The 21,938-nt window shown below is 43.2% G+C and overlaps 2 protein-coding genes across 5 annotated transcripts in view; both read right to left on the reverse strand.

The window, feature by feature from the left end:
* Window positions 1–21,938, reverse strand: part of NEK11 (NIMA related kinase 11) — a 245,475-nt gene that overhangs the window by 40,022 nt on the left and 183,515 nt on the right. For all 4 annotated transcript variants that reach the window (XM_040636821.1, XM_040636818.1, XM_040636820.1 and 1 more), the window contains one exon: window positions 2,911–3,007. In XM_040636821.1, coding sequence (XP_040492755.1) covers window positions 2,911–3,007 — 97 coding nt within the window. The remainder of the gene's footprint in view (window positions 1–2,910; window positions 3,008–21,938) is intronic.
* On the reverse strand, window positions 7,340–7,588 carry LOC103679251 (NADH dehydrogenase [ubiquinone] 1 alpha subcomplex subunit 3-like). The gene has a single exon (XM_040636822.1). It carries the CDS (start codon window positions 7,586–7,588, stop codon window positions 7,340–7,342), a length of 249 nt encoding a protein of 82 aa, XP_040492756.1.

A 21,938-nucleotide genomic window follows, 5' to 3' on the forward strand; every position in this document is an offset into this window, starting at 1 on the left:
TCAGAGCTCTCTGTAGGGTCCACTGAGGTCTCCACTGAGACCGTGTCACAGCCCAATGTGTCCCTGTGCCCAGTCTACTTCCTTCCCCTCCTTTGTACATGTGGTGGTCTCATGAACACTCCCTCACAAACCTCCAGTACAGTAATCCCCACCTCCAAGTCTACCTTCCCCGGAAACCCAACTGTGGCGATAATATTATGACCATTTTGCAGATGAGGAAACGGAACTTTTGAAAATCACTTGCCTAAGGTCAGAAAACCATTTATTGGTAAAGTCATGACTCAGACCCCAAATCTGTTGTCCTCCAGCCTTCCCTCCCTTCGATTTACCTTTCCAAATCCTACCTCTCTATTAAGGACAAGGCCAAGTTCCCACTTCTCCCAGAGGCCTCCTTAACTTCCCCTTTCTGACCTCAAAGCTCTCACCATCTGCTCCATTTGGCACATGGGCATGGTCCCACTTGGAGACTTTTCTGAACCGTTACCTCATATTACAAAATCATTGTGCTGTCATTTAGCTTTCCACTTTGAAGTCTGGTACTTTCTCTGCATTGTAAGTTCCCTGGCATGAAAGTCATTCATTGCTCTTTGTGTCCCAACAGTTGCCGTCCACACGCAGAGCACACAGTACATTACTGTGCAAAGACTGTGGAAGAATGGCAAGATCCCCTCTCTTCTGGCTCTGTCCTGTCTTAGAACAGGAAACACAACATCCTCAAAAGATACTCAGCCCTATGGCTTCAATTTCCTTTTTGTCTTTTCTGGAATGATACAGGGCTTTGTGACGTGGGATATGAGGGGATGGCAGATTATTCTGCCAAAGAAGCAATACCAACCATAGGGAGAGAACCCAAGCTGCACTGATCCACATTAGAACGTGAGCCAGAAAACACCTGGTCAAATTCAAATTCAGTCAAACAACAACGAAGGAAAAAAAAAAATACTAGGACTGAAATCACTAGAACATATCTTTGTCATTTATTTTGCCAAAATTACTCTCATTTTAATTATTTAAAGCATTTCACAATACGCTAGCAAACGGGATGCTGTGTACTCTGCAAAAGCAATGAAGTTCTAGATAAAAAAGCTGACAAACCACATTATTAAATTTTAAGGACAAAATCGTTGAGTAGCTTTTCTTTGAAGATTATGGACTGGGAGATTAACAAAGCCTTCTCCATAATCTCCTCCTAGCAAGGAGAAGTGGAAGGAGGCAGAGGCAAGAAAGTTTAGTCCAAACTCCCTCTCACTTCCAGTTCCTGGGCGTCACTTGTTGCCATGGTAACTCTGTCAGGAGGCGGCCACTCAGAAGCAGGACACAAAACAAAAGGCATCTAAACACATTACCAGCTTTAGGTTTAGAAATAATTTTCAGCACTTTTTTCTCCTTTGCTTTCAAACATTAAACTGTGTGGTGATGTGTGGTGTTGCAAGAATGATACGACTGAAAAATAATTTTTGCCTGTGCATGAACACCACCAACATAGGAAGTCAATTTTAGAAAAACTTTCTGGGGGCGCCTGGGTGGCTCACTCATTAAGCATCTGCCTTCGGCTCAGGGCGTGATCCCGGAGTCCTGGGATCGAGCCCCACATCAGGCTCCTCCGCTGGGAGCCTGCTTCTTCCTCTCCCACTCCCCCTGCTTGTGTTCCCTCTCTCGCTGGCTGTCTCTCTCTGTGTCAAATAAATAAATAAAATCTTTAAAAAAAAAAAAAAAAAAGAAAAACTTTCTGAGTTGGGACATCTGTAGGAGGGGTCTTCAAGCTAGAGAGCCCACAGGCCAGATCTGTGGCCTGTCACCTGTTCTTGTACATTCTGTGAGCTAAGAATTGTTTTTACATTTTTAAGTGGTTGAAAAAATCAAAATAATATTTTGTGACACCTGAAAATTATACAAAATTCAAATTTCAGTCTGAAATAATGTTTTATTGAAGCACAGCCATGCTTCCTTATTTATATTTTGTCTAAGGCTGCTTTTTAAAAAGATTTTATTTATTTATTTGAGAGAAAGAGAGAGCGCACATGCACAAGCAGGGGGAGCAGCAGAGAGAGAGGGAGAAGCAGTCTCCCCACTGAGGATGGAGCCCGATGCGGGACTTGATCCCAGGACCCTGGGATCATGACCTGAGCCGAAGGCAGAGGCTTAACCCACTGAGCACCCAGGCTCCTCTAACGCTGCTTTTGTGTTACAACAGCAGAGTTGAGTAATTGTGACAGAAATTGTATGGCCCACAGAGCCTAAACTATTTACTATCTAGCCCCCAAGAGAGAATTTGCCAACCGCTGAGCTAGAGACATGAACTGTACAGGAAAATTTAGACTAGGAGGTATTTTTTTCTTTGCTAAGAAGTCTGTAACAGGTGCTATCTTTATTCTTTTGAGCTGCTATAAAATACCATAGATGGGTAGCTTTTCAACAACAGAAATGTGTTGCTCACAGTTCTGGAGCCTGGGAAGTCCAAGATCAAAACACCCGCATGGTGGCCTTCTGGTGAGGTCCCCCTCTTCCTGCTTCAAAGCCAGCACCTTCTCCCTGTGTCTCCACATGGCAGAAGGGGCTAGGGAACTCTCTGGAACCTCTGCTGTAATGCACTAATCCCATTCACAAAGCCTAATGATTTAAGCACTTCCCAAAGGCCCACCTACTAATATAATCTCCTACGGAGGTTAGGATTTCAACATATGAATTTGGGGAAGGGGTGGGTACACATTCAGACCGTAGCAGGAGTTCTCGATCCAAATTCAGGCCTTTCCAACTGGGTTTTTACACATTCCATTCACCTTTGCTTCTAGAAAAGCACAGCTGTTATTTTGTGGAGACCTAGTGGAATAGCGTTACATGAAGGATCACACTCTTTGTCAATAAGGCTCCCGCTCCACTCTCCTGGGGCTCAGGCAACATGCTACTTACTCCCTCATGTGCTTCATCTTGGTCTTGGCCACTGTGCTGTTGAACATTGTTGGTCCCGGAGACATGTCTGGAGCTGTGCTGGTGATGGTCCTTGTGTCTGAAAAATCAATGCACAGCACTTACTGACTCCATTAGCACTCGGGCAACTTGGAGGCAACATTCAAGGGCAATCAGAAAACAGAAGCTCATCCACCTTTGCCACTAGGTAATGCTACATTAGAGATGAATTCAATTATGACATGCACATTAAGGAGATTTATTCCTAATGACAAGATTATTTATAGTTTTAATATGCACAAGGAATTCCAGGACCAAGCCTCTCTCCAAAAGGATTATTTAAACAGAACACCATTATTTAAAAGATGGGCTTTATACTAGCGAACTCGCGGGGAAATGCATCAATGGCAAAGCCAACGATCCCGAGGAGCCTTTGGCAGTCGCTTTCAGCAGGTGTGGTATTTGCTCTGATGACTGAGACAGTTTTTCTAATAAGCTTAGTATTCCCTTTATCTTAATCCCACACCTGAGCATTGCTTTTTTGCAATGGAAAGCAAGATGCTGACGGGGTTGGGGGGGGTCATCTGCAGCCGTGAACTCTAGCAGAATGGAGCAGAAGGCCAAAATTGCATTCAGGAGGTAAAGTGTTGTTAACGAGAGCTGCGGTGTTATGAAATCTGCTGAGAAAGCTACAGTTTCTACTGATAAACCCTGGCGGCTCTTACAAGGCGTGTTGGAACTGAAGGGAAGGAAACAGTCCATCAGCTGAAACCACACGACTTCCCATTAAGGAGTTACTGCGGGCCCCTGAACAAGGGCTGGGGTCATTCAGAGCTGGATTCGCACACTGTCCTTCCTGGAGCTGAGGCAGAATCTTCCTGTGCATTCCTTACACCCCCACAAGGTGCCTCACACTCCATCAAGAAAAAACGTTGAACGCTCTAACATTCATTTATAAATTATATCCATGTAGTTGCTATGTCCCAGAAGGGACCCATGTCGGGACATTCCCACTCTTCCCACCCCATCTCTTGTAACACGTGACTGTCTGATTTAGGGACCAGCTGAGGGAGTGAGAGACAGTTCTCATATTACATATTAGCAAAGCTTTCTTCTTATAAGTTTAAAAAATTAAATGCAAATTCTAATATTCCTCAACTGCACCCTTCTTTTGTATACCTCTTTGGAGGCCACGCGTCTCACTTTGAACTGCTTGCTCTTAAGGATATCACTGAGATGAATACTCTCCTGTTGAACTTTGTCAGAATTGCTGATCTTTTCTCAGCCTCCATCCCTAAATGCAGAATCCCTGGATGGACAGGTATGAGTTCGATAAAGGGCGCCTTCACAAACAGTTAAAGGCACAACCTGCTCTTTCCGGCACCTCACCAGTTATGGCCCCACTTTAAGACACGAGTGCCAGTGACTGGTTGTTCCCCTTTTGCTCACTCCTTCCACACCCCGAGGGAAGACCTGCTCAGCCTTCCCTGGCATCAAACAGAAGCTTTATTTCAGCTTTCCCCTCCCACCAGCTCTGGCCAGGACAGCTGCTTCTCGCCAAGGAAGGCTTTTGTGAGAAGGAGAGATGGCATAGGGGGCCCGTTTCATGTTCTTGCTGGTTGCTTTTTATAATCATCTTTCTTAGATCCTGAAAAGTTACTAAAACAATAACCACATCATGCCAAGTAACACGCAAGCCCAAAACCCAGTTCTCCCAAGACTGAGAAGAAGGTGCTGCTTTCCCCTTTCTTCCAGAGAGCTGGCAAGTCCTGGAGACGTATGCAAATAAAGGGAAAATAAATTTCCAGGAGAGCAGCAGTTTATTTTAATGTAGCCACGGTTCCCCTGAGTAGGTCTCTCAGCACTGCTGGGAAAGATGCTAAGCCTTGAGCCCAAGAATAGAGAACGGGGCAAATAACATTTCAAGCATCAGGGTTGGCAAAGCTTGGTGCTCAGAGCAATTCCTTTTTTAGTTTTTCTTATTGGCCAGGTTTTTTCCTCTCCATCCCACCTTTTACCATGAATAGCAGTTGTTTTATGTCAAATAGAAGGACAACACATTTAGCAATCATAATAGAAACGATGGGGCTAGAATCACAGACTTCATGTTATTAGATGAATCCCAGAATCACTGAATCTGAGTGTGTTCTAGACCCCTGCTTCTCAAACTTCAATGTGGTATGAATCACCTAGAGATCTTGTTAAAAATGTAGATTCTGTCTTAATAGGTGTGGGTAGGGCCTGGAATTCTCCATTTCTAACAAGCTTCCAACTGATATCAATGCTGCGGGTCCTGGGGCCACATTTTGACAAGGCCTTAGACGGGCCAGCTACATAACTGCGTGTGGCCCACAGCTGAACAACAGTGCATAGCCCCCCTGTTCAAAAAGCAAGAGAAAAGCTGATTTCTTTCTTCTACTTCTCTCTGTGGACCTTTTACGGTGTTTTTTATGGGGACATTTAATGTTTTCCCTCAGGAACTGAGATAGATACTCTCAAGGAGGGTGAAGATACTTGCAGGGGTTCAAGGGCCGCCCCGCCCGCCCCTGATCTTCCCCTATCTGTGCACAGGCCCCCATAGGGAACGGAGGGTGGTAGGGGCCGGGTAGTTAGAGAGTGGGAGGTGGAGAAGACTTCCCGGGGGGTGGCTGGAGGCAGCATAAAAGTGAGGCTTCAAGCCGCCAGCATAGGTTCCATTGTCCCATCAGACTTCACTCATAAAACACAAATTCAAAGATAAAATGATTAGGGATTTTACTGAACCCCAAGTGCAAGGCCCCCTCCTGAGCCTGGGACACCATGCAGCTGCACTGGTTACAGGCCCAGGAAGCTCTGGTTCTAGAGCTCTGTTCTCTGAGACTTAAAAAACAGAAGAATCCGTAATCCCTGTGTTGATTTTCTAAAATTAATATTCTTTCTAAATTTCAACAGAAGGTTCATGGCCTGGGAAGTAGTACATGTGTGTAAGACACACGATGTTAGGCGCGTGTACGGATTCACAAAGTTCCCACGAGGACTTTACACCCTCTCCCTTCCCAAGGACCTTCCCGCCATGGACTGGATGCGCACCCTCCCAGAGTAAGCCTGCCCTTCGCTGTCTACTTCTGGCTGCCCCTCACTTTTGCTTCACCTCCACCTTTTTTCTAAAGAAAAAACTGAAATCAAGTCTCTCTCTCTCTCTTTTTTTTAAGATTTTATTTATTTCAGATAGAGAGAGGGAGAGAGCAGGAGCAGGGGAAGCAGAGGGAGAAGGAGAAGCAGGCTCCCCACTGAGCAGGGAGCCTGATGCTGGACTCGATCCCAGAACCCTGGGATCATTCCCCGAGCCAAAGACAGGTGTTTAACCGACTGAGCCACCCAGGTGCCCCTTCCCTGTATTTTTCTAACCAGTTAGTAAGCTGCCTGACTACAGAGATTATGTCCTGTTCACCTTTTTTTTTTTACTTCTTAATCCAGTGTACAATTTAATGGCAATAAGTACATACGCCATGTGCAACTATCACCACTACCTATTTCCAAAATTTTGCATCACCCCAAACAGAAACTCTATAATCATGAAACAATAATTCCCCATGCACCTCTCCCCCGAGTCCCTACTGACCTCTAATCACTTTCTGTGTCTGTGATTTTTACTGTTCTAGGTACCTTATGTAAATGAAATCATATAATATGTGTCCTTTTGTATCTGGCTTATTTCACGCAGCATACTATTGTCAAGGTTCATCAATGTGTGGCATTATCAGGACTTCCTTTCTATGGATGAATAATATTCATTCTATGTATACATCAAATTTTGTTTATCCATTCATCTGTTGATGAACACTTGTTTCCCCTTTCTAGTATTATGAGTAATGCTGCAATATGTGTATGTGTGTATATATATATATATATGAGTAGAATTGCTGGGTCTTATGGTAATTCTATATTTAGCTGATTGAGGGTCCACCAAACTGTTTTCACGGCAGCTACACCATTTTACCTTCCCACTATTAGTGTGTGAGGATTCTACACATCTTTGCCAACAGTTATTTTCTGGTTTTTAAATTATAACCATCTTAGTGGATATGAAGTGGCATCTCATTGTGGTTTTGACTTGCATTTCCCTAATGACTTTTCATGTGGTTATTGGCCATTTATATATCTTCTTTGAAAAAAATGTCTATTCAAGTCCTTTGCCCATTTTTAAATCGAGTTGTTTATATTTTTGTTGAGTTGTAGTTCTTTATATATTATAAATATTAAACTTTCATCGGATATATAATCTGTAAATATTTTTTACCCTGTTCATCTTTGTACCTCCAAAGTTCATCTCTACATAAGGCATGTATCATATTAAATTTATACCTATGTTTTATTCTTTTTTTAGGGGGGAGGGTCGCTTTTCGCATTTTATTGGCCACAGGAGAGGGGGCCTCATCCACAATTTCTTCAGCTATTCCATGCTTGGGCCCTGGGGATCCTGGGGGTGGCTGAGAGCGTTCAACATGTTCCCATCATCTTGGTGGGGGGGGGAGGGCAATGGATAGTTGTAGGGCGTGGCCTGGTTGATCATGGTGGCATATTTGATGAAGGGGCTGAGGGTTGACAGAATTATAGTGAGACCCCCAATGGTGAAGGATGGGACAAGCACCAGCTCCTTGGCCCAGGCATCCTTGAGGAAGGAAGCAAGTCTTTTGTTCATCTTGGTCACAGCGGTGGTCTATACATGAGTATTTTATTCTTGATGCTGTCATAGATGGAATTGTTTTCTTAATTTCATTTTTGAAATGTTCACTGCTGAGTATAAAAATACAACTGGTTTTAGTGTATTGATCTTGTGTCCTGCAATCTTGCTTAACTTGTTTATTAGTGCTACTAGTTTTTAGTGGATTTCATGTTATCTGCAAATAGAGATAGTTTTACTTCTTCTTTTCCAAGCTGGATGCCTTTTCTTTCTTCCCCTTGCCAAATTTCCCCAGCTAGAATCTCTAGCACAGTGCTAAATGGAAGTGGTGAATGAAGTCTTTGTCATCTTCCTGTTGTTAGGGGCAAAACATTCATTCTTATACCACTAAGTACGAATTAGCTGTAGGTGTGTTCATAGATGCCCTTTAACAGGTTTAGAAAGTTCCTTTCCATTCTTAGTTTGTTTAGCGTTTTTTTTTTTATCAAGAAAGGATGTTGGATTTTGTCAAATGCTTTTTTCTGCATCTAATGAGATGATCATATCATTTTTGCCCTTTATTCTATTCACATGTTTTATTTCACACTTGGTCATCAAGTATAATCCTTTTTTTTTAATGTTGCTGGATTCATTTTAGTAGTATTTTGTTGATGATTTTTGCACATACATTCAAGATGGGTATCAGCTCATAGTTTTATTTGTCTTTTTTTTCTTGTGATGTCTTAATCTGGTTTTGGTGTCAAAGAATGGCCTCATAGAATAAGTTGGGAAGTATTGTCTCATATTCCATTTTTTGGAAGAGCTTGTGAAGAACTGGTATCAATTCTTCTTTGACTATTTGGCAGAATTCACCAGTGAAGCCTTCTAGGCCTGGGATTTTCTCTATTTGAAGTTTTTAGTTTACTAATTTGATCTACTTGTTACAGGTCTATTCAGATTTTTTGTTCTTGACTCAGTTTGGTAATTTGTGTCTTTCTATAAAATTTGTCCCTTTCCTCTAAGTTAGCTAATTTCCTGGCATGCTGCTGTTCATAGTATGTCCTTATAAGCTGTTTCATTTCCTTAAGGGTAGTAGTAATGTCTCCCCTTTCATTCCTGATTCATGAATTTGAGTCTCTTTCTTATTTCCTTGGATATTATGGCTAAAGATTTATTAATTCTGTTGATCTTTTTAAGGATTTTTGGTCTTGTTGGTGTCCTCTATTGATTCTCTAGTCTTTATTTCATTTATTTCCATTCTAGTCTTTATTATTTCCTCCCTTCTGCTTGCTTTGGGTTTAATTTGCTCATCTTCTTCTAGTTTCTTAAGGGAGGGGTTATATTTTAAATGCTCGAAGGTAGGAATTAAAGTCAAAGGTAATGTAAATAGTAGCCATGGTCCTTAACCCAGAAAGAGCTTGCAGTTTACTGGGGAAGACAAGGTATCTGTCTAGATGATCACCAGGAGTGCTACTTTGTATGCTGACATAAGACACCACGCTACAAAGAGGGGAACAGAGGGTCTGTGGAAAAAGCACTAGCCTTCAAGTTAGAGGATCACAGTTATTGTTCTAGTTCTACTCTCACCGGCTACACGGCCCTCAGGTCACCTCTTTGAGCCTCAGTTTGCTCATATTTTATTTAAACAGTTTCATTAGATGGAGGGCCTTCTCTCATTTCAAACCTTCTATGATCTGGTATCAGACATTTCCCTGGACCTCCAGTAGGGTGGAATTTCCTTGGGAAGGCAACACTAATACTAATGACAACAACGATGAAAAGCAACCAGAAGGACCAAATACTAAGAGGCAAATGGCTGGCACCCACATTCAGTGCTGCAGGCACTCTGAAACATCAGGCAAAATCATCCTGAAGTCTTTCCCCACCTGCGAAACACAGGGCGAGGAGGATTAGAACACTTGATACTATCCCTGGGGATGTTTTGGCAGTGAGATGAACACAAGACGATATGAAGAGACAGTCAGCAACTAGGGGCTGTTTTGTAAGAGTGCAGAGCACAGCTCGTCATAGTAATATTGTCGGGCTTCCTCCTACTTCTATTGTCTCTTACCAGCCGACCTATTTTCCCTGAAGGAGTGACAGCTCGATGATTGTGACATTTCACCAGCAAAATTTCCAAAATTTCCGTTTACACATTTACTCTACTCATTTACTCCCCCCAGCTCCGTGCCTAGACGGATGACCTTGATGGTAAAGAAGAAACCTGCGTTTGCCCTCCCCGCGAACCCTCCTGCCATGTGGGTGATAAAGAAGTGACGCAGGGGCTGCAGGGTGGGATGTTTTGGCAAACAAGATCCCACGTAAGCGCCTGGGCCATTGCTTACTCAGGAACCCTCGCAGACACAGCCCTTCCTGCACAGTACATGCAGGATGTTTCTCTGCTAATCTTTCACCCTCTCCTTTCTTGCAAGTGCCTCAGGAATATTCCAGAAATACAGTTGCCCTCTCGGCCCAAATTATTGCAAAGGCATGTCCTCATGGCCCATACTGTTCCGCCTACTCTTTAGAGTGGCACATGATGGAAGATTTGCCTATGGACTGGTAAACTTTTTCTGTAAAGAGCCAAGTAGTTTTAGACTTGCAAGCCAAACAATCTTTGTTCCAACTACTCAGCTCTCCTGTTGTGGCATGAAAACAGCCATAGACGAGAGGGAAATAAATGAGCATGGCTGTGTTCCAGTAAAATCTTATTTACAAAAGCAGATATTGGCCAGATTTGGCCTGCGGGCTGTAGTGTATCAACTCCTGGCCTAGACGATGGAGAAGCTTCATGATTCTGAGCTGGAAGTGACTTTAAACCTCTTCACACCAATTTGTCTCATCTTAAGGATGGGGAAACTGAGGCCAAGAGAGGCTGTGTGGCTTGCTCGAGGTCACAGAGCTATAAGGAAAGAGGCAGAGTCAGGACTAGAACTGGGGCTCCCTGACTGCCAAACGTGTAATCTTTCTAATCCCTCACAAAAATGGCACATCCAGGTAAGGATTTTCACGAGCTGATTTTGAAAAATCAGGAAATTATCAGACAAAACCCCTCCTCCAAAGGTTGAAATTTGGGGAGAACATGACATCTGTCATCTCATCTCTCCACCTCTCCAGACGATGGCTCAGGGCTTATTATGAGGGGCCACAAACCAGTAGGGTGCGTGAAAGCCGTGCCACTCTGCTGAGAGGCTTATCTGTGCCTCATCTTTGTGAAGATTTTTCCTTGAGCTTCTCTTGTGATGATAGTGGACCTCAGGATGTCACTAAAATTGCCTCAGAATCTACAAAGCAGGCTGCCCTCTGTCTTCACTATGTTAACTCAACACCCCAGGGACAGCGATGCACCACCTCAATTTCCTTTCAAGGAAGGAGCTGTTCCCCAGCTGCCTGGCGCACTGTAGGCAGCCAGCCTCCATCTGTGGCCCCTTCAGGACCTGCCTCTGCCACAGAAAGCTGTCTTGCCCAAGATCATGCCCTTCCCATGCGGCCCACATTTAATGATTGACCATGGTAGATGTAGAGAGCCTGGCCATTTTGGCCCATGCAGACAATTCTGATAAGTCCAGAACTCCCCATGGGTTTGGGCCAGGATGGTCAGGACGGTGTCACTGCACTGTCCCTGCTCTGCCTTGCCCTTCTTCCTCCCCCTCCTGTCTACAGGGCTCCCCGGAGGGCACTCCCAAGTTAGCATCCTGCCTACTAGACTTCATGTCAGAGGCTGCTTCCTGAAGAACCCTAGCCATGACACAGGGGTGCTGGGTTTGGGAAGAAGCAGGGGCATGGAGGTGGTTGTCTTGGCGACACGAACAAGTTGAGCATTAAACAAGAGCGATGATAAAAATGCCGATGTAACCCTTTACCCTACCCCTTGAGCAATTCTTTCGGAATATTGTTCCACAGGCTCAGGGCCGCCTCCACCACCTAGGGAAATTGTTGTCAACCGTCAGCAGCAGCTGTGTCCAAGCCAACACCCCTGAGGAGGCTGGTGAAGGAGGCAGTCAGGAGGAAAGAAGATGGTGCAGGAGAGAACAGCCTTCAGAGGCTTCCAGCGAGAAGGCAGCCGGGGTACATTCAGATGAGCCCTTCGAGTCCTGACTCTGTGATGTTTGCTAAGTTACTAAACTTCTGTGACTCAGCTTCCTCACCTGGGCAGAAAAGCTGTGCCCAAAGCTCCAGCAAAGCTCAAATGCGATGATACGTAGAGAGGTGCTCTGCTGTTGGTAGAGGCCCAGGATGAATCTACGCTGCCTCCCTCGACCCCACAGCACCCACCACAGTGCTTGGCACAGGACAACTTCCCAAGAGTGCCCCATTGTCTCCACCAACATTAAATTACTTGGAAAAAAGTGGGTCAGCCTGGGAAAGAAAACTTGCAACTCATAGGGGAGATAATAAATACCAGAAGATGGAAAATAAACTTTCTATTTTTACTACATGGTTATTTCACACAACAAATATTCAGCTGAACTGTATGGAAGATTAAAAACAACAGGAGTTCAGGGGTTTGCAAACGTTCATTTCCTTTTGAATGTACTAGAAGAGGTCTCTAAGAATAGCACCTATCAGTACCAAAAAAAAAGAAAAGAAAAGAAAAGAAAAAAAAAGTGGGTTTTTTTAAATAAGCAATTAAATGTGGATACAGTTTGCGAAGAGATTTGTGGAGCCAGACTCCAACTTCTTCAGTTGTGCTTACCCCGTGGAGCCAGAAGCCAGTATTTGGGCAGTTTAATTATTCTAAGCTGCCAACGTAGAGAATACTAGCTTGAGAAACAAAACCTGCTTTTTTGTGATGGCAGGTTGGGCTGGTTCAAGACTGACTAAAATACTTAAGGCAAATGCATCAGCGTTTCTCTCTTCTTTTAGGAGAAAAGAATCACATAAGTCATCCATGTTCGTTGCAGACAAATTAGAAAACACAGAAGGGAAAAGCTGCTTAAGAGAACCATTGCTAACACTGGGGGTTTTCCAAATGCGCGCGCACACACACACACACACACACACACACACACACCGTGTGTGTATCAACTACAGCTTTGTACATTTTATTACTTTATAACACCTTTCGTGCCAATGAATATGCAACTACATCATCATTTTTAACTAAAGAACTTCTTTGTTCTAGAAGATATACTAGTCTCCATTTCTAGGCATTTATTTTGATTCCAATTTTTCACTATTGTAAGCAACACTGCCACGAAGACCTTTATATATTTATCTTTACACCCACCTCTATCTCTTCAAGATAATTTCTAGACAAAGACTTATTGGGTCAAAAATAATTTGTTCTTTCAGGTTAATGTAACCTAAATGTTGAAAGAAAATCTTTTTCTGGGTTGCAAATACCATTCTCTTCAGTGGGGTCATAAATATATATTAAAATTGAATGTGAGGCACCTTTATTAAAAACTTGATTCAATTTATCAAAATTTGTCAAAAGTCAGCATTTTCTTTATAAAGCCATAGCAGGAAGTGAGAGAACTCTCTTCCCTGATTTCCTAGCCCAGTGGATCTCAAAGTAGAGTCCCTGGACCAGCAGCCTCAGCATCACCTGGGAACTTGCTAAAAATGCAGATTCTCAAGACCTACCTCAAACCCCCTGAAGCAGCATCTCCAGGGATGGGGCCCAGAGAGCTGGGGAGTCTGATGCTGCCCACTCGTCCTCATTGATGTTCATTACTTCCTGCCTGCAGTTCTAGTCATTTGGTCTGGAGATGTTCATGCCCCAATTAATTACCTGGAAATTCCTTGGAAATATGAACCGTGAATCATATTCCTTTTTGTGCCCTATCATGGTCCCGTGCCAGGAAATGCTCACACTAATTGATTTGTAGTTAAACGCAGCCTTACTCACATTTCCAACTTTTCACATAAATAACCTGATGGTAGATCTACATGAACGAGGAAAGAAACCCTCTGCCCTAGCAAATAGATGGACTAACTCCCTCTCTGCCAGTGACACGGCTTTACTGACCCAGCCAGAAGTGGCATCAAAAAGCAATGGGTCTGGTACATAATTACTGCCAGAAAGAACCGCTCAATATTGTCCCTTTCAAAGAACAAGTAGTCTCTAAAGTTCAAATGGCCAAGTTAATTTGTTCATTGACTGGAGCCCAGGAGCAGCCACCTCACCCAGGAAGTCACAGCGATGGCCATCTGTGCTGCATGCAATCAGACATACTTAAGAGCATTACTGAGCTGCTTCTGGGGCTGAGATGGACGACAGAGGGTCTGTGTCTCGACCACCTCTTTTCAGCTGAATGGTGTGGAACTGGGGTCTCAGCTGAACACTCAGCTAAGCAGATCCAGGACCAAGTGTCTTGGTTCTGCAAGCAGGCACATACTCCGTGGAGTTCACCCCCAGCTGGTGCGGCTGTGGCCCCCATTCAGGACAAGGTCTCACCTTTTATTAGACAATTTTGTGCAAAGCAAATGGCTCCCTCTAGAGTCTGCAACACAGAAGATAAATCAAAAAAGGATTATCTTGAATCATTTATTCCTTCTGTGAAAGCCAAAGGAGATGTTCCCACAAAACATGATACGGGCCATCTCTCCCTCCACATCTCTTAGAAACAGAAAGTTCATCACCTCAGTAGATATTTATTATTATCTTTGGCCTCACATTCTTCTTCGTTAGAAGAATCTTCTACTTTGTGAGACAGAGTCTGGCTCCCACTAAAGAAGCTAAAACACTGGCTATTCACTTTCCCAGCCTCCCTGATTGTAGGCACATTGTGTCAACACATGACCAACCTCTGCCAATGAGACACGTCCTCTCTGGACTGCGTATCTGAAGCTGGTAATGATAAGGGGTAGGGATCACATGGAGTTCATCCATGCAGGGCTCGGGCAGGAGTGGTGGCCATGGCCAGGTTCCTGAGGTGGCAATGGTAGCCAGTCTAGCAACAATGCCCAATGTCCAGCATTAGTGGCCTTGAGGACTCCCAGGCTGCCCTGGGAAGAGGCCCATGTAGAGGGAATGAGGCCCTCCGCCAACTTGCTGCTGTATGAGTGAGTCACCTGGCCTTCAGATGACTGTGGTCCTGACATGTGGCTACAACCTTTGGGGACCCTGAGCCACAACCACCCAGCCAAGCCACTTTTAAATTCATGACCCACAGAAACCATGGAAAACAGTAAACGATTATTATTGTTCTTGGCCAATAAGTGTTTCAGTACTGTTTTATGCAGCCATAGAAAAGCAATATAGGCACAGACTTTTATGAAGGGTCAGGAGAAGAAACAAATATATGAAGACTGTTTCTGCATTTACCTTAAAACCAGTTTTGAAATCACTGTGTTGCTGTATGGTTGCTTTAGAAACGCTGTGCTACTAACTTCTTAAAACTTAGTAATAGGGAAAAAAAAGGTGTCCTTTGGAAATGGATAAATGATCTTAAAATTTATGTGAGAAAATAAATGTCAGAGGATAAGAATCTTTTGAAAAAATAAGAAAATTGGAAGATAATTGTCCTATTAGACATTAACACATCCCATAAAGGCAGTGTAATTAGAACACTCTGGTACTGACAGAAGATTAAGAAGCAAGATCAGTAGACCAAAATAGAATCAGAAACAGACAATATCTAGGAGTTGTGATATGACAAAAGGAGAATTAAAATTAAATGGAAAAGAATAATTCACCTGGCATAAAAACGATGAAAATAAGACAACAAGAATCTTAGAAGAAAATTCAGGAGTCCATATATAAGAGTCTCTTTAAAAGGAATAAACAAACAGGAAAGCTAGAGTCTATAAAAACAAGATAGAAAAGGGAGCAGTAATATCTTTATAATTATATAGCTTAATACATTGAACATTAGGGGCGCCTGGGTGGGACAGCGGTTAAGCGCCTGCCTTCGGCTCAGGGCGTGATCCCGGCGTTATGGGATTGAGCCCCACATCAGGCTCTTCAGCTATGAGCCTGCTTCTTCCTCTCCCGCTCCCCCTGCTTGTGTTCCCTCTCTCGCTGGCTGTCTCTATCTCTGTCAAATAAATAAATAAAATCTTAAAAAAAAATACATTGAACATTAAATCAAGGGCAAGTAGTAGTGAATATTTCCCTCTACACAAAAGGGTACTGGATATTAAAGATCCTAGTAAATGCCTTTTACAAAGAAAAAGAGACTTTATTTGTTTAAGGAAAATAATAAAAATTAGCTACATAGATAGTTCATGTCATATTCACAAGTGAGACGACTCAGGCAAATAACACCGAATGGAACCACACATCGTTCCTGAGCAAAGCCTGTCTGCTGCTGCCTGTCCCTGTCTCTGGCTTCCTTCTTACCCTGTCCCTTCCACCTGCGGGGCCTTCAGCTCTGATAGCCAAATCTATCCTATGGCAGGAATGATCTCAGTATCTTCTCCTTGAAGCTTCCTCGATGACTTCTATTCCCCCCAACTAAAAGCGATCTCCCCATTTTCTGGATCCTTACTCTTTTCTTGCATAGTTATTTAGGCCCTTGTCTTAGTTCTCATCCGAAATCCTAAGTCTTTAATGGCAAGATGCAGGCCTATGATATCATTATGGCCTAATACCATCCTCTACAAAGAACTCTGTTGGTGGAAGTCATTGAGAAGACCTGACTGCCGGTTGATCAGTGAGCTGGACCTCAGCAATCAGAGACCCCTCGTCCCTTCCCCTGTCATTGGAATGTACGTTCCACTTGACTTTCCTGCCCCCAGAGGCTGCTCCAAGGACACAGCCTTAAGGTAATGATGTGGTATTGAGACCTTTTGGATGGTTGGTATACATGACTAAACCCAGTTAAAGCCTCTACATCAGCAGGTGGCTGCAGAGATCTAATCATCTTGCAGCCACTCAAGATAAGCCTCATGTGTAAGTTCCCTTGGTTATTAAACCTGCCACCTACCAATCTGGAGCGAACTGCCTCTTTCTTCTGCCTCTCCTTGCCTGCCTGGGTATAGGGGCCGGTTTCAAATTATACCAGGGAAGCTCCCGAGGAACTTACAAACCAACATATATTAATTTGGTGATATCCTAATGTATGAGTGACAAACGAATGCATGATTGCTGAGTTTCTTAGTTAGGCAAACTCAATCATTGGCAACTTCTTTTCTAGAAAGTAGTAATATACGCAATGTTCTTTGCTAAGAATATACTACTAAGAATGAATAATACTACGATTTCAGGGATTTATCTATATTACAAAGCCCTTTCCCTTTCCCCGTCCCTTCACCACACATCTGCCTAATGACCGTATCTGGCATGGTAGCAGACACATAGTAGGTTCTCTACAAATTGCCCCTAATTCTGAATCTGTTGCATCCTTTCAAGTTTTAAAGGACTTACAGAAACTATTAAATTTCCCTAATACGTAAACAGAAGGTACACTGGCAAGCAGGTAGTGTGCACTGTGCATCCCCACCAAAATGATCCAAGTGGTGTGTGGTCCCAAATACCCTCCTCTCCTCCAGTGTAGTGGTCAGTATGTCAGTGCGGAGAGATAACGCACTGTGTTGACACCATGCTAATTAGCAGCAGAAGTTCATTTCTTTCAGGGTGAAAAGCACAATAGTGCAAGGTTAAATGGCTGTCAGTCAACCTTACAGTTAACAGCTTAGAGTTTGAGGAGCTTAAGCAAAGGAAGATTCTAAAGGATTCAGAAGCCCTAATGCCTTCTCTGGTCTAGATCAGTCACATTGTTTAGTAGAGATTAAACAGTTATTATCAAGCTTCAATGGAAGAATTGAGGGGTAACAATTTTCAAAAAGCCAAACTCATCAGACAACTCAACACACTAAGGGGATCTTAATGGGCAGAGAGGTTCTGAAGCATCTGTCACATTCTAATTGCTTCTGTGACGACATCCAGTTTGGATCTATAAAATAAGCCTTCTTATAAGTATAGTTTACCAAGGACTTATTCTGCTGATGACTTCTCTCTCTAGAAGTACAGCCAATTTCATAAACATTTAAAAAAGTTAAATTTCATATGCTGCCTTGATAAGATGCTCATAATCTGGTTACTAAGAAATATGGAGACAGAATTTTCCTTTCTAAGTTTGAAGAAAAGGAAGTGAGAGGTCACCTTCTGTCCTTACTGAATAGTGATGGGCCTGAACAGTTACATAGTAACGCTATCTATTGCCTATGTAATGAGAGTCCATAAACAGTTCCCCACCTCAAGCCACTCCTTTCAAAGCTTCCTCCTTATCATTTAAAGGTAATCTTTTCTGACCATGCTCAAAAACCAGTGGTATCCTAATCCACAGAATAAAATTCAAGCTACTTAACCTGGCATACAAGATTATCCATGGGTTTGGCCCTACATAGCCAGGTTTGCTGATCTCTTCCTCACACCCTATTCCAGTAATACCAAACTTCTTGATAGTTCCATGAATATACCTAGTTGTTCCCTACTTCTGAACTTTCATGCTGCTTGATCCTTTCTAGAGAACACTTTCCTCTCCAATCCCTTGGCAACTCCATTCATCTTTCTATTCATTCATCAAATGATTATTGAAAAAATACTGTGTGTCAGGCTATATGTTAGACTCTGAGAATACTGCAGTGAATAAGATCTTGTACTGCCCTGGGGTGCCTGGATGGCTCAGTCGGTTAAGTGGCTGGCTCTTGATTTCGGCTCAGGTCATGATCTCAGAGTCCTGGGATCAAGCCCCAAGCCAGGCTCCATGCTCAACAAGGAGTTGCTTGAGATTCTCTCTCTCCCTCTCTCTCTGCCCCTCCTCCCATTTGTGCGTGTTCTCTCTCTCCCTCTAAAACAAATAAGTAAATCTTAAAAAAAAAAGAAGAAGAAGAAGAAGAAGATCTTGTACTGCCCTCACTGACACAAAAAATTACAAACCTCGCCCTCTGTGAAGTCCTCCCCAGGCTCATCCCCACAGTGGACCCTTGTCTTCCACCTTCCTTGTTCACACTATGTGTTGTCCTCATCACAGTGTCCAGCCTCCCTGACTACACTGGGAGCTCATTAAGACAGGGATGCCATTTTCTTCATCCCTCTGTAATATCTGGCTTATTGTACATACTTTTTAAACATCTAGAGGGAAGAAAGGTATGGGGGAGGGGGAGAAAGGCAGAATACACATTTAAACCATGGAAATTTCATGTTTTAACATATCTGCCATTGGTGAAATGGCCTACATTCTTGGCTGTCTCCCCCAGGCCCTGATTTCTGGCAGGAAAGTGCTGTCTTTTTAATTTCTTCTCTCCCTCCCTCTCTTAATTCCACATGGGATCACTCAACAGCCCGTTCATGACTGGCCTTGTGTCTTACAGGCCATGGGAAATTTCAGGGGGGATTTAGGGCTTCAGAAATGAGGTGCCTCCATTTGGACCAACAGGTCCTCTATATGTGAAAGTAGCACGTAGTGGAGCTCTCTGGTATCATTACAGAGCTGTTCCTGGTCTGTCCAGAAACCTACCTGGAGGCTGGGACCATGTTCCGAATAGGTCTCAACATCTGAAACCTCATGCAGTGCCATTGAGCCCACCAGACTCTGAATGTCTGATGCAGATGCTGAGGATGAGGCAAAAATACAATATTGTTTGCAGGGAAACTCAGCAACTCCTGTATATAGTGCCAAATAGCCCAGCACACAGACAGCATCCCATAAAGAGGAAAAAAATGTAGAAAGGAGCTATTTTCAGTTTAGCTTATAGGCAAATTATAATTTTAATAAATAAAATTTTTATTTTATACTTCAGCAATTTTTGTTTGGACTATAAATTGGTATGGGGTGCACAGTAAGAATTTCAGGGCTTAAGAACTTTAAAGCTATGGTTCTCAAAATGTGGTCTGGACCTGGAACATCAGCACTGCTTAGGAACTTGTTAGAAATACAAATTGTTGGCCACGCACCAGACCTGCATTTTTACTAGCCCTCTAAGTGATTCTGATGCATGTTCAAGTGGGAGAACCACTGATCTAAAGGCTTTAAAATGACCCTGATGTATGGAGGAAACTAATATACTGAACTTGGAATTCAAAAGGGTCCCTTTGAATTCAGGATCTCTTGAAGCTACACAAGTGCTAACTCATTCATTCTCTCTACTTCCTATTGATACAGGCAGGGAAAATACCACTGCCCCTGTTTTAAATAGAAATAAAACTAAATCTGGGGTTGGGTTGGGGTCAAACCACCGCACACAACGTTTTCAGGGCTGCAAAGTTAAAATCTGCACGGTCCAAAAAACTAGAAAGGACATTTGCACCTGTTGTTTTTCCTGGCTTGTTGAGGGTTCGGAGAAGCTCTTGAAAATATTTGTGGATGAGACTCAAGAGCTTAACCTGCTCCACAGGCAATAGGACATTTCCAAAATGCATAGGCCTATGCTGAGTGTGAGTAAAGCCTCCCTCAATTCACAGAGGTTTCATTTCCAAGTGACAAGGCTTGTACTCTGACACATTTTAGTTTACATTGTCCCTGGGATCCTGTTAACATTCTGACATATATTAATGCCACAGTGATTACTGTATCTATGAATCTCCCCCAAAAATGTATTTAGAGCAAAACAGGTGTTAGCTCCCCGAGCAGTCTCTCCCTATAACATGGCACAGGGATATTTCTTCATGGCTTCTGTGTAATGCTGGAAGCTCGGAGTTCTGAAAGTAATAATATTCTCATCTGTGATGAGGGTCCCACTGTGAGTACCTCCCCAGACAGGTATTTCAAAAGCATGCTCCCCGTCATCTCAAAGTCCGCTAGCCTGCCCCTTAGCTGCTCTCCTTTCCTGCACACATCTCAGGCATGTAGCTTTCACCTTGTCTGTCTTCTAAATTGCTCACCACACATCCATCTGCTTCCTAGCTTCTCAAATGAGCTAACAGCTCTCACCAGCTCCCATCTCTCCCTTTGTCCTGTAAGTTTATATCAGCTTTGTTCCCTTTTTGTCACTTGAGGGCAGCTCCAGGCAGAGATAAATGCATTTTTTATTCCATGTTTCTATTGCTCATTTTTATAAAAGCATACAGTCTAAAAGGGAATTTAGATATCATCTATCCAATCCAGTGCTAATTTCTTTTTTTGCAGTGGAATCTATCTTTTTCAAGACACAACTTTATGTATAAGTCTAATTTATAAAACAGATAAGAGTGAAACTATTTTGGTTGAAGCTGGTAAAGGAGCAGGGTGTGCATCTCATTTCTCTTTAAAATATTTTAAAATATCTGTTAAAGGCCTCCTCTGCACCAGACACTGTGTCAGACTCTGGAGAAACACAGATGAGCAGTGTAGACATGGGTTCTATTCTCCAGCTGCTCGGAGCCTTGTCTGTGCCTGGAGGTCCCCAAGGAACCCAGTCTGAAACTTACTGATCTAATCCAAGGTCTGGAGAAGAAAAGTGACTTGGCTAAAGGAAAGCCTTCCTGGTCTTCACATTCATACTTGGGAGTTAAATGTACCTGGTGTTGTTGAACAGACTGTAGGGTGATGATCAGGAGAAACACCCAGGAGCTCTGTTTATGACTGTGGCTTCGCACACAGAAACATGGAGTAAGCTACAAAAAGGGTATAAACTGTGCATAAAGCTCCTAAGAAAATGGTGGTGAATGTTTGCACAGCTGAACACTTGATCTTTATTCCTGCCATTCCCTGTGGCGAGATTGCTTTTGGTCATGCAATTAAAAACTTTTAAAACCCACAATCGAATTTCAAAGAAAAATATCTCAGCCCATTTCACCCAGGACCCGTAGGTATATCCTCTGTCCTTCTACCTATATCAGGTGTGACAATTTATCATCTACTGCTAGACGTTCCCACAGTTGGGCTTTTCCGATTAAAGAAAAAGAAGGAGAAACTAAGAAACAGGGTTTTATCCCTGAAGCACAGCCATCCCATTTATTGAGACTGACGTTAAAGAAATTTCAGTTTTGTTTTTCAGACCAAATCACTTCCAGTAACTGACTGACCTTCGGAGTGATGGTCCTTGCCGCTTGACTGAATGCAATCTGTTTCTACAGGAAGAGTGAGGTAGGAGATCTCTCTTCCGGGGAACCTGGGAAACCTATTATTAGGCACTGCCAGGCCACCATTTGATCACAATGGACCACTGAATTCCAACTGTCTCATCCTTGGAGACTGTCGGTCACTTACAGTAATAAACTTTGTGCTGCCTGGCCCTTGGCCAGACTTTCAACTTCGGTTAGCCTCAGTTTCCTCCTGTATAAAATGAAGAGGTTGGACTGAAATATCTTTAAGATTCCTTCCAAGTGGGAGGCCTGGGTGGCTCAGTCATTTAAGCAACTGCCTTTGGCTCAGGTCATGATCCCAGGGTCCTGGGATCCCTGAATTGGGCTCCCTGCTCAGCGGAGAGCCTGCTTCTCCCTCTCCCTCTCCCTCTGCTGCTCCCCTTCCTCATGCTCTCTCTCTCTCAAATACATAAATAAAATCTTAAAAAAAAA

This window comes from Ursus maritimus, unplaced genomic scaffold (assembly GCF_017311325.1).
Source record: "Ursus maritimus isolate PB19 unplaced genomic scaffold, ASM1731132v1 scaffold_20, whole genome shotgun sequence".
In the NCBI taxonomy this organism is placed as follows: Eukaryota; Metazoa; Chordata; class Mammalia; order Carnivora; family Ursidae; genus Ursus; species Ursus maritimus.

Excerpts from the sequence above, each read along its gene's own strand:
- LOC103679251 (XM_040636822.1), bottom strand. The coding sequence starts at position 7,588 with ATGAACAAAAGACTTGCTTCCTTCCTCAAGGATGCCTGGGCCAAGGAG.